At 37.8% G+C, this 17,165-nt stretch overlaps 1 protein-coding gene and 1 long non-coding RNA gene across 2 annotated transcripts in view; one reads left to right on the top strand and one right to left on the bottom strand.

Moving 5' to 3' along the window:
* The window catches only part of LOC112675901 (uncharacterized), a 17,048-nt gene extending 12,360 nt beyond the window's left edge, over positions 1 to 4,688 (bottom strand). The window contains exon 1 of the long non-coding RNA XR_003146143.3: positions 4,550 to 4,688. This is a non-coding gene — a long non-coding RNA (uncharacterized LOC112675901). The remainder of the gene's footprint in view (positions 1 to 4,549) is intronic.
* On the top strand, positions 4,258 to 17,165 carry RSL24D1 (ribosomal L24 domain containing 1). The gene is made up of 6 exons (XM_025472730.3): positions 4,258 to 4,899; positions 9,002 to 9,115; positions 10,787 to 10,859; positions 13,737 to 13,800; positions 15,408 to 15,493; positions 16,724 to 17,165. The coding sequence occupies exons 1-6, from the start codon at positions 4,819 to 4,821 to the stop codon at positions 16,795 to 16,797; spliced, it is 492 nt and encodes a 163-aa protein (XP_025328515.1). The 5' UTR covers positions 4,258 to 4,818; the 3' UTR covers positions 16,798 to 17,165.

The following is a 17,165-nucleotide window of genomic DNA, read 5'->3' as shown; positions in this document are numbered from 1 at the left end:
CCATTCTGTAGGTTGGTCTTTTAGTTTTGTTGACTGTATCCTTTGCTGTCAATCGGAGAAGGACAAACATTATATGTTCTCATTCATTTGGGGAATATAAATAATAGTGAAAGGGAATATAAGAGAAGGGAGAAGAAATGTGTGGGAAATATCAGAAAGGGAGACAGAACATAAAGACTCCTAACTCTGGGAAACAAACTAGGGATGGTGGAAGGGGAGGAGGGTGGGGGGTGGGGGTGAATGGGTGACGGGCATGAGGAAGGCACTTGACGGGATGAGCACTGGGTGTTATTCTGTATGTTGGTAAATTGAACACCCATAAAAAATAAATTTATTAAAAAAAACAAATGTTTATACAGACTAACATGTTTATGGTTTATTATGAAAAATTAGAAAATTGAGAAGTATGTTCTGTATATTAAAGTTGATGTCAAGATTGCTAACAATCTAAGATGTTCAAAGGGAATGTTTTGATATTTTTATAAACTGGAAATTTCTGAAAGGCATTTCATGGTCTTCTGTTTTGGACAATATTGGTGACTATATAACTGGAAAGTTCTTCCATTATAAAACATTTACATAATGCTGGATAAAATACAATGAATGTATTTTTTAAATGTACTGTTGATCTCTGAATAAAGTAGGGGAAATATCCTGTGACCACCTCTTCCCCCACAAAACAGACAATAATAAGGGCAACAGCAATGGCAGCAAAAGAGAGAAATTACAGCCTGATTCTGAGAGTGGTTTGCTTTTGGTTTCATTTGCCAGCCAGTGTTGGTTTTAAGGACTACAGGCCAAGAGCAGGGAGAGAAAATCTTGGATATAGCGGAGATAGGGCACGGGAATGGGGAAGTCCCTACTCCCAAACAGAAAGCCAGGGCTCACTCTATGTCTTAGTCTTTTCTGTAAAATGTATAGTCTTTTACACAGGTTTGATGATCACATTTATAATACCTATTTTTTTTTTTTGTCTCTGAATGGCTAAGCCAAGAAATTAACATAAAACTGTGATTTGTGGTAATAATTCTGAACTACTTGGTAGAATCAAAGCAAAATCTTTTCAGAGGGAGGACCTCCATCTGCACTTTACAAGACTCTTCCAAAACATTCTACTAAAGATGAACTCTCAAAAATGACAACGCATTCCTCCTCACTCAGTGTCAATCATGAACAAGGATCAGTAAATCAAAAACAGCAGTATTTTACACTTAAGGACTTCAAATAACATATCCATCAGATGGGGACCATAAAGTAAAAATGTTTAAGATAATTACACAAAAGGAAAGGAAATATCTGGGAAAAGAAGGCATTATTAAAGATACAAGATTTATTTTATTTTATTTTTTATTATTTTATTTTTTTTTTTATTTATGATAGTCACAGAGAGAGAGAGAGAGGCAGAGACACAGGCAGAGGGAGAAGCAGGCTCCATGCACCGGGAGCCCGACGTGGGATTCGATCCCGGGTCTCCAGGATCGCGCCCTGGGCCAAAGGCAGGCGCCAAACCGCTGCGCTACCCAGGGATCCCCAAGATTTATTTTAAAAAAAGACTTCATGTATGAAAAATCTAGTCACTGATATTCAAGACTTAATGGTCAAAAGTTAAACGGCAAGTTTGACACAGTTGGAGAGGGAATTAGTGAACTAGAAACTTGGAGGAAATTACACAGACTTCAGCAGTGATAAAGAGCAAGTAAGAGAGAAGAGAGATGAGAGAAGAGATATAGAGGGGAAAAAAAAGCTTCAATTTATGTCCAATAGGAATTCTAGAAGAAGAAATTAGAGAAAATGAGAAGCAATATATGCAAAGACAGGAGCTGAGGATTTTTGGTAATGATAAAAGACATTTTCAGATTGAGGAGTTATGCCTCTCAAGCAGGATAAATGAAACAGTATTTCCAAGACTTTAGCTTAATTTATTGGATGTGGAATACATGTCTTTTTTTCCTTTCTCATGTATTCTGTTGTAATAATTGGAAAGAAAAAAGCTTCAAAGACAGGCTACTCATCCATTCAACCTAATGTGAAGCACTGACTATGCTCATAGATTGAAAGGAACAAAGCCTCTAATGAAACTTTAGGGAATGGAATTAAGAGCACAGATAAGGGATGTAGTCTCTGACATGAAGGTAAGAGGAGGATGCTGGGTGATCATGTAAGTGAGAAGGGCAGGAAATTTCTTGTTCAAGTAGCAGGAGAAAACTGAGTTGGGAAGGAATTGTATAAATAGCTTGGGAGGACTGGTGAGGCTCTTCTGCAATTGTTGATGGCAATAGGGAGAGGATTAGACCAGGATAAAATAAGTTTTAGTCTCTTGGTTGACAATGAAGTATTGGGCAAATGTTTATTACTAATATTTCTGGTATGTGCCTTTGTTAACATTGTTCTGGAATTACTAGTCAAATGATTAGTGAAGAAAAGTAAATATAATTACCAGACAAAAGGAAAAAGTTTTAAAATATCAATATATTGGGAAATAATACCTAAATATCAGCAAAGCATTAACTTTCTTAATATGTAAAGTACTCTTAAGAATCAACATAGTCGACTACTGTGTAAAGGACATAAACAGACAATTCACAGAACAAAATGGATTTCAAACTTTTGGAAAGATTCAAGACCTCATTCATAGAGAAATGCAAATTAAAATAATAAACCAATCTTAACCTTTGACTGGTAAAGATTTTTGACAAGAATGTAAAATTAGTATCTTATTGGTTGAGTGTTAACTGATCAAACCTTTTAGACAGCATTCAGTACTATCTTCCAAATTTTAAAAGCTTACATATCATATCCTGACTTAGTTCTATGAAGATAAGTTTTCTTTAAAAAAAAAAAAGTGTATCAGTAAGTGATACAGTGGGCATTTAGTTAGACATGAGCTAGAGGCAAGGATGGTCATAAATAGGTTACACATTAGAAGCTTGGGAGCCCAATATCCTAATTCTGTGGATTCCAAGACCTGGGGCTAACAGACTAAGAGCCACAGGTGCAGAACATGGCTCTTCTCTTCCACCTCTGCCACAGGGTAACCCCTAGACTCATTAAAATACATTTACATTGTGGTTTTAGGCTTCCCAGCGCATCATGGGCAAAGACTATGGTGGTCTTGGTACAAACCTTGTAGGGTCAAAAATACTCCCCCACCCAACCAGTAGGAGGAGTCTCCCGAGTGATTGGAAGCAGCCTCCATTAGAAACCACCCCCTCTATATGGAAGACCTCGTGGCTATAAAAAGAAAGGACCCTTCTGCCCTGAGAGGGGTTCCCACCTCTGGGCCTTCTTGCTCTCCCACCTTGAGAGAATACTGTCCTTAATAAATTGCTTTTTGCTTGCTACTTTCCTTCTATCTTGATTGATTGATTTCCAACAACCAATACCTTCATTCACACAACGTGGACTCTCCCATCAGGAATATAAGGATGCTTGTTATGTTAAAAAGTAGGAAACAAATATCCATCCAGAGGCGGCCAATAAAAATGGTATTCTCATATAGTAATACAAAACTATTAAAAAGAATGTTAGGGGAACCTGGGTGGCTCAGTTAGCTAAGCCACAGACCTTAGATTTTGGCTCAGCTCCTGATCTTAGGCTTCTGGGATGGAGACTGGTGAAAGGCTCCTGGCTCAGCAGGGTGTGTGCTTGAGGATTCTCTCTCTCTCTGCCCCTCACCCCACTCGTGTGCCCCCTCTCTCAAATAGATCTTTTAAAAAAAGAATGTTAAAATATTCATCAATAATAAAATATATATTTATGTGCCAGAAACTGTTCTGTGCCTGTACACAAAAACGACAAAAAAAAAAAAAAAACAAACAAACAAAAACCCTATCCTCACAGAGCGCTTATTCCAGTAATGGGAGACAGGTAACAGAGAAACATAGAAAAGGGTGCATAGGATGCTCATTAGTGTCAAAAAGGAGGGGGAGGCACAGGCCCCAAAATAAACATGTTTTGGGGCAGCCGGGGTGGCTCAGTGGTTTAGCGCCGCCTTTGGCCCAGGGTGTGATCCTGGAGACCCGGGATCGAGTCCCGCGTCGGGCTCCTTGCGTGGAGCCTGCTTCTCCCTCTGCCTGTGTCTCCGCCTCTCTCTGTGTGTGTGTCTCTCGTGCATAAATAAAATCTAAGACAAAACAAACCACGTTTTTTCTAGGCAGAGAAAACTCTTGACAGGTAATAAAAGGAACCGACTGCCACCGCGGAGGAAGTCCTGGGGTCTGAGGAAGGAACCTTAGTTTCCTACGAAAACGTCTTTTGTTTTTACCACATGTATACCAATTGAAAGGAGAAAAGGTAAAAATAATTACAAGTCTTTCAAAAATTGTTGGTAACGTTCTCCAAGCCTCAGAGAATCGTGTTTCTGTCGCAGCGTCCGAAGCCGCCGGCGGCCGCAGCTCCTCAAGGCTGCAGCCCCGCTGGCCCGGGGACGCCCGGAAGGGGCGGGTCTGAGGCCGGGCTGAGGAGAAAGGCGTTCCCGGAGACTTCCCAGGGTGCGGAGAGTCGGCCGGGGTCAGAGCACAAACCACATGAGCTATGAGTAAACGCTGACCTTATAGGCCATGGTAGAGAGGAAAACCAGGCGCTGTGAGGGCGAGCTTCGCAGGGAGACAAGCACCACGCAAGGCCGAGTTTGCAGCTCCGCGCCTGCGCCTCACGGCCGCTCGGAGGCGCGGTCACGTAGGACTCCGAGCTCTCTGGGGCGAAAGACGCTCTCTCTTTTCCGGGTCGGGTGTTGAAGAGAATCACTTCCTGTGACGCGGCTACGTCACTTCCTTTCAAGAAGGGCTTTTGGTCGGTGGGAACCCACGCGTTTTCAGCATGCGTATTGAGAAGTGTTATTTCTGTTCGGGGCCTATTTACCCCGGCCACGGCATGATGTTTGTCCGCAACGATTGCAAGGTGAGGCGGCCGAGACCAGCGCGCGCTCTGCGACGCTCCCCCAGGCGTGAGGCCTCGCCAGCGCGGCGCCGGGCCCTCCTGAGCCGGGGCGGGGGGGGCGGGGGTGGCTCGGGTTTTCCGCGCCGCCTTCACGAGAGGGTGATTTTGTGAGGAGCTCTGGCCTTGCCCTCGACCTGGGGAACTTCTCCTTGTGGGTGACCCCTGCCGAGCTGGGTCACCGGCTCATCCTTGGACGATACTGGCGGCAATGAGGTTCCCGAGTTACTTGAGCCTGCGCCGGAAGGAGTCTGGGAGTTGGGGGGGGGCGGGGGGGGTTGGGGCCGTTTGGCCACTCTGGTACGTGAGGGAAATTCTTGAATTCGGAAAACTTTGTTGAGTGCGTGCCCAGTCAAGCGTCATTGTTAAGGTCTGTGTCCAAAGAGATCAGTAAGACTTGGGAATGTCCGTGACGTGTAGAAGTTGATAGAAATGTTGCCTAATGGCCTCGTAGTAATGTATCACAAAGGTGCTGGAGGAGAGTTGAGCAGGGTCATATATGAAACGGCCCAGAAAGGAGAGGTCATTTATCTTGGATTTTGAATGTTGCCTAAAGTGAGGAGAGGACATTTTAGGTGGAAGTAAAGTGAACCGTGGAGCGGAGGCGCAGCGAAGCAATCTCTTTAAGGAGGTAGGTGGGTTGTGGCTGGTGATAGAGGCTTGGGGTAAAGCTACAAATACATGTGTAAGTGTTTATATTTAAAAAAAAAAATACGTAGGGGATCCCTGGGTAGCCCAGCGGTTTAGCGCCTGCCTTCGGCCCAGGGCGTGACCCTGGAGACCCGGGATTGAGTCCCACGTCGGGCTCCCTGCATGGAGCCTGCTTCTCCCTCTGCCTGTGTCTCTGCCTCTTTCTCTCTCTCTGCTTTTTATATCCTCAGGCAACTCTTGCTTTGAATAAATAAATAAAATAAAAAGTAAATGAATAAAATAAAAGTAAAATAAATAAATAAATAAATAAATAAATAAATAAAAGTAAAAAAAAAAAGATACGTATATAAACATAAAATATGGGGCCTGGTTGTGAAAGACTGTGAGTGATACATGAATTTGTCTTCTAGCAGAATGAATCTCATTCTGTTGAACACATTGTTTCTTAGAATTTGACCTCCTATTTGCTTCAGAATCACTAGACACTTGTTAAAAAAAAAAAAAAAGATTCCTGGTTTCCACTAGATCTATTAAATTGGTATCTTTGTGTAGAGGAGAAAAGGATCTAGGACTCTATATTTAACAGGTGATTTTAATGTACTAAGGAATTACATCCTGCTTCATCACCTTCTGTCTCTTACAGGAGCAAGGGGTTCTTGTTGAAAGTGTGGGACCAAAGCTAGGTTTGGGAACTTGAAAGAACATGCAAAGATTTTGAATATTTGCTCTCAGGAACATGATAAAAAGTCTGTAGAAACGAACTAAATGATTGTTAGGTTGGCATTTAATTCACAGTGGTACTATGGCTTTGTAGATGTAGGTCATCATAATTTTATGATTTTTGTTGAGCACTGTTTATCCTGTGGATATAGGAACTAGAACAACAGATCATGGGAGCTATCTAGAGTTAGGTGTCCATCTGGCAGTCACAGTGGAAGTTCATGTTGATTAGGAAGTCTCTTGCTAGCAAGGACAGTTTTGAATTGGTGAGGAGCCAGTCTACTCTAGGAAAGATCTGTGGGTTCAAAGCAAGAGTTGCCTGAGGATATAAAAAGCAGAGGCCCTGGGATCCCTGGGTGGCTCAGCGGTTTGGCGCCTGCCTTTGGCCCAGGGCGCGATCCTGGAGACCCGGGATCGAATCCCACATCGGGCTCCCGGTGCATGGAGCCTGCTTCTCCCTCTGCCTGTGTCTCTGCCTCATTCTCTCTCTCTCTCTCTCTGTGACTATCACAAATAAATTAAAAAAAAATTAAAAAAAAAAAAAAAAAAAGCAGAGGCCCTGAAGCACTAAGGAAGATAGGTATCTCGTTTTTTTCTGTGTTAATGATTCCTAAATCTGTATTTTCTTAGCTCTAGTCTGAATTTTCCACCGGATGGGGAAATCCCTTTTGTGTCTAATGGTGAGCCTACTGAAAGAGTTCCTAATTACCTCAAATCTTTTTTGCTTTTTGAATTAATACCGCTGTCATATGCTTAGACAGTTTTGCTAGAAATATGATAGTCATCTTTGAATCTTTCACTTTTTTTTTTTTTTTAAGATTTTATTTATTCAGGAGAGACGCACATAGAGAGGCAGAGACATAGGCAGAGGGAGATGCAGGCTCCCTATGGGGAGCCCTATGTGGGACTCCATCCCAGGACCCCAGGATCACGACCTGAGCCTAAGGCAGACACTCAACCACTGAGCCACCCAGGTGCCTCAACATTTTACCTTTTTAATCTAGTTACGAAGTCTTATCAGTCTGCCTATGCAAAGTATAGTGGTCTTTGCCTTCTTTCTACCCTCCCACTCTGGTTCCAGATTAAGCACTTGTCATTTTTATAGCCTCTTAACCAGTCTTTCTTTTTTCTCTTAGCTTTTCAGAGTGTTCTTCATAGAAAGCTCGGTCTCATGCTTCCTGGGTAGCTTTTTAAGGGTAGAATAGGTGTTAATGTTCCATATTTTCATATATTTTACAAACATAAAAAACTTGTGCACCCTTAATGGGTACTTGGTAAGTATTCATACAGTAGAAGAAAGAAGCTGAAGAAGAACTTCAAAGCTGAAGTATTACATCATTTGTTTGCATGTTGAAAACTGAGAATGATGATGGATGACTAGCTTAAAAGGGAAACTTGAGCCTATGAAGTTTTGCCTCACAATCCATCCACCACCTACCCCACCGTAGATTTAACCACTTATTTTGTATTTCTATATTACTTAAATATGATCATTGTATATATTGTTTATGTCCAATCCTGATCTCAGTCCCTCCTTTGTAAATTGAGACTTTATTACAATGCTAGCCTAGGCTTTGGAGGTAGAGTATCATGTTTTAATTATACTTGTGTTCCTAGCACCTGGTAATACCAGATACATAGTAGATCCTTCTCCTTGTTAATTGTTGATTGTTGATTGAATCTCCAATGATTCCAGTCTCTTCAGGTACTTCATTGTCCTTTTTAGTTAACATCTAGGTACAGAAGTCAAGGAGACTTCTCTGTAACTTTCCATTGGTCTGTTTAGAATTGAGACCCAAGACAAGTTCAGACCTCTCATTTGGTAGACCTCAGACCTCAGAAACTTGTCTAGGAGTTACCTAGTAGGTAATAAATGTAGGAGGCTTTTACTTCAAAGGTAATAGTCCTTTGGGCTGAAAATAGTTACAAAAAAAAAAAGAAGAAAGGAAGGAAGGAAGGAAAGAAGGAAGGAAAGAAGGAAAGAAATTACTGATATGGATTCATAGCGAGATATTCCAGGAGACCCACTTGTATTCCTATATTTCTGTGTGCTTTGAAAGTAATTCAACAATAAAGACATGTTTTGACTCCTGTCTCTTAGGAGAGGGTCTGCTAGGAAGGACTGACCTAGGTCAGATTAAATTGATATTACATACTATTTCTAAGAAAATGATGTTCTAGTGTGTATAGGGACCTGCTTGAATTTCCCCCGTTGAACAAAGTGTACATTAAATGAAAAGTATTTTGACTTGTGATAATATATACAGATTCGTGATCTACACACAATTAGAAATGTTTATACTTCATTTTGACTTTCACCCCCATTGAGGTATATAGAGAATTTGTAAGTGCGAAAGGATTTAAAGAAATGACTTTCCTTGAAACTTGTTTTTATTCAAGGTGATTTTAAGGTTTTACTGCTAATCTATGAAAAGGAGTTTTGAATTATATATTTGGGGCCCTGCATCTTTAGTTTTGATGACATTTGATAGTCAAAAATAGTCAAAAGATAGTTCAGTTTACATTTAATCTTACATGCCTCATATATTTCTAGATGGTGTTGTAAGTAGAAAGAATTGTTAGTGAGAGCCATTGCCTTTTTCTCAGACTTTGCAGTATATTTTATCTGGCAGGGTAACATCCTAGAATAGAAACATTCCTAATGTTGACTCCACTATTTTAACTTTCCTTTTAGGTATTCAGATTCTGTAAATCCAAATGTCATAAAAACTTTAAAAAGAAGCGCAATCCTCGCAAGGTCAGGTGGACTAAAGCATTCCGTAAAGCAGCTGGTAAAGAGCTTACAGTGGTGAGTATAGTTAGCTATCAATATAATTTTTACGAGTTTTCAAAATTTTAACTTTTGTGTGGGAGGGTATGTAATTTAATTAACTATAACAAGACTTTCTATGACAAGATTGGTGAGCGATTTATTTGTATTTGGCTATCATAATAATATTCTCACATGATCCTAAAAACCATAGATCTGTAGAATTCTGAAAAGAAAAAACATTCCCAATTCAATTTATGGAAGTGATTTTCCTTATTTTAGCTCCTGCAAACAAAAAGGAAAATCATTTAAATGGGTTGGGGTGAAGTTGGAAATTACTACTCAAGGATTTTGAGAGGAACCTAAGAGATTAAAGGATTCTTGAACAGCATTGAAGGCTTTGATGAGATTTGTAATAGACTCATTTGTCAGTTTCTGGATTTCCTTACAGGACTTTGAGAGCAGAGAAATTAGTTAATAGTGTTGTTTGAAGGAGGAATAGTGGGAAGTCAGAGGTGAGGGAATTTCATGCATGAGCTTCCATCGCCAGATTGTTACTGAGTTGCTCTAAGGGCCTGGTGGAACTTATCCGTATTTGACCCCTATAAAAGGAGGTGAAAGCTGCTGCATGAGGTACCTTTGAAGGAAGAAGATCTGTAATCTGTTCCTTCTCTCCATGACTTCCTCCTTCCAACCTCTCTACTACTTTAAGGGCAGTATCTAAGCAGTTACAATGATGCCCCTTCCTGGCTTCATTTTCAATGAATGGGGAGAATATTTTTTGACAAGATGCAAAGCTAAATCACAATTATTTTCACAAAAATAATTTTCAGTATGGATGAGAATAAACAGCACTTCAAATGCAAGTGACAACTGCATTAGTGAAAAAAGGATGCCAATCACAGTCATTTGCTGGTGACCAGTTACCTTGTCATTGCTGAGGTTATTGTGACTGAATAGGTCATGTGTATATAAATGAAACAGGTAAATACAGAGTTAGTGCTGTTCCATTTGCCTATTTCAAGATTTGAAAACTAAGAAGTACACCTATAGTTATTCTAAGAAATCTGTAGTGTTTCTAAAATTGTTTCACATGTTTTAAGGTAAATAGGATTATTAACTGTCAAAATACCAACTGTATTTAGAGGAGACCTGAAGAGTTTCTGAGAGAAAAGTATGTCATGCAGAGCAGCACCACATTTTTTTGAAGATATGTAGTTTTCTACCTTTATACTATAATAAAGGTATATAAATATTGAAATACATAAACATGTTAGGCAGGTAGGTTGAACCATATGAAGGTCTCAATATCTGACTCTTTTTGATCTATGAAAAGTGGTAATCATATGGTTTAGCCTAAAAGAAAGTTTTCTGCCTGTGAGTCTCAGCTAAGAATGGGAAACTAGGGAAGCCTCTTCAGTTTGTTTGAAATCTCCATGATTGGTGTGTGACCCTTTAGAGGATGAGGCTGATATCCTCCTCTTGTCTTCTAAAAATCACTTGTATATAGATTGATATTTTCCATTGGGCTGTCTTGTACATCTGGTATGTAGAGGAGAAGTAAGGAAACTTGCATCTGTTAGGGTCACCCTGGGGAAATCTTAGTATGTGTCCATGGTTGAACACTTGGAACTGTTGTGAAAAAGAGAAAAGTTTGAAGAAATGCTTCTTTTGTATCTCTCCTAAAATCCTATCTTTCCCTTTTTACAGGATAATTCATTTGAATTTGAAAAACGTAGAAATGAACCTGTCAAATACCAGCGAGAGTTATGGAATAAAACTAGTAAGTTTCAAAGGAATACCAGGAATTTTCTAATTCCTTTGCTCCCACTTATTTATACATATGTAAAATCTGTAAGAAGCAGTGCCCTGTTGATTTTCCTGCATAGATTCTATTATCCTTTCCTTTTGAAATCCTAAAAATAGATTTTTCAAAGAAAATCTGCTTGGTGTAGACAGTAGGAGTCTTTTGGAACTTAAAACTATTTCCTGCTGGTTAACACAAGTAATAAAAATTGTTAGTAGTGTGTTAGTAGTGTTCCAGAAAAATATGTTTTTACTCTTCTAAAAGATTTGTTATTTCCTCACAACCCCTATTTCAACATATCAGGTCTGTAAGCTAATCTGTTGACAGTTTTATATTCATTGCTTACATTTTTGAATAGTGTGAAGATGTGGACTCAGCAGTCTTTGTTAAGATGCTGATGTTCACAGAAACAGGAGAACTTCAAAAACAAGAATACTAGGAAGAATAGTTTGTATTTTATTCCTCATGTCTCTGTATTGCAGATCAATTTGTAATATCATGTACTTCTTACATTTAAAGTTTTTCAGTCTTCTGGAATATTTGAAATGTATTAGTTTAGAAAAGGATAGTTAGAAAGGATTTACCTGCTACTTCTTTTTTTTTTTTTTTTTTTTTGCCTCCTGAGGAACTTTAAGATATAAATATAATTTTGAGTACTAGAACTTGGCCTTATCAATTTTTGTTGAAAGTCAAAGTTGTATATCTAGCATATTTAGCATGTGCAAATTTAATTAGAGTTGACTTTGTCTTATTTATACAAACATCCTCTTAATACCAGTGGTCCCATAGGGCCTTCTGAGGAGTCTTGTTAAAATGCAGATTATGATATGGTATTTCTGGGTAGAGCCTAAGATTATGCTTTTTTTTTTTTTTTTTTAAAGATTTTATGTATTTGAGATAGAGAACATGTATGCACAAGCAGGGGGGGAGGGGCAGAGGGAGGTAGAAACAGACTCCTTACTGGGCAGGGAGCCCTATGTGGGGCTCGATCCCAGGACCCCGGGATTCATGACTTGAGCCAAGGCAGATGTTTAAGTGACTAAGCCACCCAGGGGCCCCAGATAATGCATTTCTAACAAGCTCTCAGATGATGCCAATGTGGCTGGTCCCCAGGTTACACTTAAATGTTTTTGACTTAATTTTATATTGAACAGAAAAGTCACAGAATTCTGATATCCTTCACCAGATTCCTGAAATGTTAACATTTTATTAAATTTACCTATTCTCTTTCTATCCTTCTGTAATTTTCTGAACTTTAAGTTGCATACATGCTTTTATTCCCTAAATAATTTAATAGAACTAAAGAATAAGAATATTTCCTCAAAAAATAGAACTTTCTCATTTATAACTGAGGTAGTTATTAAAATCAAGAAATTAACATTGATGCAGTATTATTATCTAATCAGACCTGTGTAAGAATAGTACATGTCACGTCTCTTTGGTTTCTTTGAATTTGGAATGGTTTGCAAGTTTTTATATTCCATGACATTGACAGTTTTTTTTTTTTTTTTTTTTTTAATTTTATTTATTTATTCATAGAGACAGAGAGAGAGGCAGAGGCTCAGGCAGAGGGAAAAGCAGGCATCATACAGAGAGCCTGACATGGGACTCGATCCAGGGTTTCCAGCATCACACCCTGGGCTGCAGGCGGCGCTAAACCGCTGCGCCACTGGGGCTGCCCCCGACATTGATAGTTTTGAAGAGTATGGGTCAAGTGTTTGGTATAAAACCCCTAAAACCCCTAATTGACTTTTGTCTGATGCTACCTCAAGATTAGATTTGAGTAATGGATATTTGACAGGAATACCGTAGATACGATGCTGAGTTCTTGTTATTGTGTCCTGTCAGAAGGCACCTGCTATTGTCCTGTAACTGGCCATGTTAGCTTTGATCATTGGTTAAGGTGGCCTCTGGCCAGTTTCTTCACTGTAAAGTTAGTATTTTATCCTTTGTAATTAATAAGTAAATCGTGGGGAGATATTTTAAGATTGTGTGAATATCCTGCTCTTCTTCACATCCATAGAATGTGAGCAGTTAGATTGAGAATGTGCTGCCCAATATGGCAACCACTAGCCAGAGGGGCTGCTGAGCACTTAAAATGTGGCTAATCTGAATAAAGGTTTGCTGTGAACATAAAATACATGATTTTTGAAGACTTCTGTGAAAACAAGCATAAAATAACCTTGGTAATTTTATATATTATGTTGAAGTAACAGTGTTTTGGATATGTTGGGTGGTTAAACAAAATCTGTCATGTTCCTTTTTTTTTTTTTATTTTTTTATTTTTTTTTAATGTGGTTGCCAGAAAATGTAGAATTACATGTATGGTTTGTCTTATACAATGCCGATATAGATTCTAGAGCATGTTTGGATTCAGTTCGTCTACACGTTTTCCAAAACAGTTGGATATTAGTGGTTGGGAACATGGCAAATTGGTTTCATTCATTCTACCAATGTTCATCATGTGCAGATCATATCCCAGGCATTTGGAGAAATAGTGGTATTTATGCCTGGAATGGTGCTTTTATAAATGGAGAGGACAAGCTAAGAATGGGATTAGTTGCCATTAATCTAGGTTTTCTGTAAAGTTTGAGAAGCATTGAGCTGGTTTAAAGTAGAGGGAAAATGTAGCCATAAAGACTTTTTGTAAAATAGAGACATATTTGTGAAAGGTAAAAAGTTAACAGTGATGTCAGTCAAGAGTATCTATCTTCTTTAGCTATTTTAGCAGGGATTGTTTTTGCTATGAGTTTTGCATTTAACCCATTCCTAAATGAGAATAAAGGAATGATCATTAAAGCTCTTGCTTGGATGTGCAAAAATTTGCTAACTTGTATGAATTTTTTTTCGTAGTTGATGCAATGAAGAGAGTTGAAGAGATCAAACAGAAGCGCCAAGCTAAATTTATAATGAATAGGTATGAATAAATGTATCAAGTAACTTTTGGAAAAATATTTACTAGTAGAAATCCAGAGATATTTTTTCCTACTTTTTGTTTTCACATAACTTCAAAATTTGCAAGAAAGTATAAAGGACTCTTGTATATTCTGTTGGCATTTTGCCACATTTACTGTATCCTTGTCTATAGTAAGTTGAAGACATGATGCCCTTTTCCTGAGTATGTTTCAGTGTATATATTCTAAAAATAAGAACATGCTCTTATGTAAATACAGTATAGTTAACATTGAACAGTACTATTATAGAACCTTACTTAGATTTCACCGGTTCTTTAGCAATAGAACTAGAATATAGCAATAGAAAATCCTGCATCTTACATTTAAATGACATGGACATTTTTGAAGAGTATAGGTCATTTATTTTGTAGAATGTGCCTCACTTTGTATTATGTCTAATGCTTTCCTCATGATTATATTAGATTAGGTACACCTTTGGGCAGAATATCATAGAAATGATGATGCATGAGAAGGACACACATTTTAGGAAGCAGATGTTGCAAGTGACTGATCCCTTAGTTAAGAGGTGTCTGCCAATTTTCTCCATTGGACAGGTTTTTTTCCTCCTTTTTAATCAGTACATATCTTAGTGGAAATACTTTGATACTCTGCATAGGATGCCTTATTTCTGAAACTGGCACCTACTGGTATTGGCATCCGTTAGAGTCTTGTCTGAATCTGTTACTACAGTGATTGTTGCCAAATGGTGATTTTTCTAACTCAGTAATTTCTTCTTTGGCTTTCCCATATAAAAGAACTTTTCCAATTTCAAAATATATTCATTATTTATTCATATGTCTGTGTGTATTCATTCTTATGATATTTAATGGGTTATTACTTACTTGTCGTTATTTATTTAGATGTTCTAAGTGCTCCAGATTGGCCAATTGGAGTTCCTTCCAGCAGGCTCCCATGTCATTTTGACAATTTCTCATTTTTCTTTAGGTGCTTTCTTGATTTATGGCTAACAGGATGTGGCCTCATCTTATACTTCCCTGGTTCCAGCCTGGAATCTGTTTCTCTAGAGGAGGGTCATTTGTTTTTGATTTCGTCACTGAAAAGCATCTGCCAACAGCTTTCTGGCTTTAAAAAAATGTTGAAGCATTGAAAGGGAGCCCAAATGTTTATCTAAAATGACAGTCTTGTATATGTTTTGTATTCTTGTACTGATTTATTTGTTTGTTTATTTTTTCTTGTACTGATTTTAAAAACACTAGGTAACAGAGACTGTATTCTCAGTTGGAGGAGAAAAGATCTAGGTATTTTAACAAATAGAGATTTGTACTATATTTGTATAATAGACATTGATGTCTAAGATTTCGTTCTCTGCTTCAATCACATTTCTTCATTCACTTAGCAAATATATAAATCCCACTTTATTCCCAAGTAAGTACTAGGGATACAATCCAATGAACAAGTTTGTAGTGTAGGAATCCTATTAAGCTAATTAGGAACTAGAAAATAATTTTGAGTTCTCATTGCTCATATACGTGGCTAATAAGATTTTTATGAATTAATGTCTTTTAGGGTATGTTGACTGAAATTTTGACTTTGGTATGTTTTATCCTAGATTAAAGAAAAATAAAGAATTACAGAAAGTTCAGGACATCAAAGAAGTCAAGCAAAACATTCATCTTATCCGGGCCCCTCTTGCAGGTAAGTACTGCATTACACAGGAGTTCTCTTTCAGTAAAGAGTTGAAAAATCTGTATCCTTGAGGTCTGTCTAATGGGTATCAGCCAACTTTCTATGGGTATTTTTTCAGATAAATATATCATTTATGATATGACTTGATTTATAAAAATATAATTTGTACTGTGTATTTCCCAGTTCCAACTTATTGCATATGGTGTTTCTTTTCCCCCCTTTATAAAATCATATTCCATAAGCTAATCAAAAAAGATTTGAGTACTAATTTCATAGATTTTGCTTCAGACTTGTTTTTATAAAAGAACAACATTTTATACTAGTGGTTTTCTAACTTTGGTTAGTATGGGAATTGCTTGGGGAACTTAGTGTTAATTTTGAGTCTGAGCTTCTGTTCCTTAATAGCTCTCTGGATTCTGATACTGATTTTGATATATAGGTTTGAGAACTACTGTTTTATATTAAAACCTTTCTTTTGTGATTATGTAACTTGCTTGTAGTCTTGCATTTTGGGTAGTCATCTGTGCACATAGTTTCTTTTGTGAGGTGCTAGAAAACCAGTCTTTTACTCAGCTGGCAACAGATACCATCTTTTATATAATTTACATATACAGATTACCTGAAGGGAGAGAAATTTTGGTGAGAGAGTGATTTCATGCCTAAACTTTATTTAGTAAAGGTCAAATTCCGGGGGTGGGGGGGGTGAGTGGGGGAAGGTCAAATTCTGTAACCACATGTTGAATAGATTTATATAAAAGTCTTAACAAGGTTAATTTTTGTACTCATTTTATTAAGACAAAATAGACAAAATTCTAGAGCATTATTTCATGTATAGACAATATGAACTTACCCCAAAACAAAGGAATTGAGCCACTATTTAACTTTTTAGGTAACCCTCTGTGGGTAGGTAAGTACAGTTTAAAAGTAGGTTTCTTGGATCCAGAGGGCCAAGGTTCGAATCCTTGCTCTTTGACTTACTGGGCTTATTGAGTGGTTTGGGAAAATTATATCTGCCTATGGGTCTCCATGCTCTCATATTTAAAATGCAAGTTGTTAGGATGGTGAAGTCAGCAAATGTATATGGAATGCTTATTACTTCATGCATGGCATATCATAAGACCTGTGTAAATTTCTTAGAAATGGCTGTTATTTAAAAACATTTAAGATCCTTTATAAAATGTTAATAAGAGTTTGGCAAAGTCACATTGAATTGATAGTTTTTTAAATTTATTTTTAAAGGCAAAGGAAAGCAGCTGGAAGAAAAAATGGTGCAGAAATTACAAGAGGATGTGGACATGGAAGATATTTCTTAAAAAAAAATCTCACTCCATTTCTATAAGTGCGTTTGAAAATCTCCTTAGGAGCCTAAGAACTTATAAATTATCAATTTATATTTTAAATAAGGTCACTCAAATGAAAGGTAATTAAAAGTACATCTCTTGTACATTGCTGTCTGTAGAACATCAGATATTGTGGATGTTAGATTGCATCTTCATTGTTAAACCTTCACTGATAGTTACATTTATGTAAGTCATGCAAATTTTTTTTATAAATACAGAGTGAAATGTGGACATAAAATGGTTCTGCCATTTGGATGGTGGCAGTAGGTGGTACTTATGTAAGAACTAATGACAAAATTCATGGCTAGCAATATGTAAAATAAATTTTCTTTGCAGTAAAA

The sequence above is a fragment of the Canis lupus genome, chromosome 30 (genome assembly GCF_003254725.2).
Source record: "Canis lupus dingo isolate Sandy chromosome 30, ASM325472v2, whole genome shotgun sequence".
Lineage (NCBI taxonomy): Eukaryota > Metazoa > Chordata > Mammalia > Carnivora > Canidae > Canis > Canis lupus.
The sequence above is the reverse complement of the archived record's forward strand: the minus strand, read 5'-3'. Positions and strand labels throughout refer to the sequence as shown.

Bases quoted from the DNA above. Each gene is read 5' to 3' on its own strand.
- RSL24D1 (XM_025472730.3), top strand. From the start codon at position 4,819: ATGCGTATTGAGAAGTGTTATTTCTGTTCGGGGCCTATTTACCCCGGC. The intron at 4,900-9,001 runs GTGAGGCGGCCG...CTTTCCTTTTAG, and splicing joins TTGTCCGCAACGATTGCAAG to GTATTCAGATTCTGTAAATC. The intron at 10,860-13,736 runs GTAAGTTTCAAA...TTTTTTTCGTAG, and splicing joins AGAGTTATGGAATAAAACTA to TTGATGCAATGAAGAGAGTT.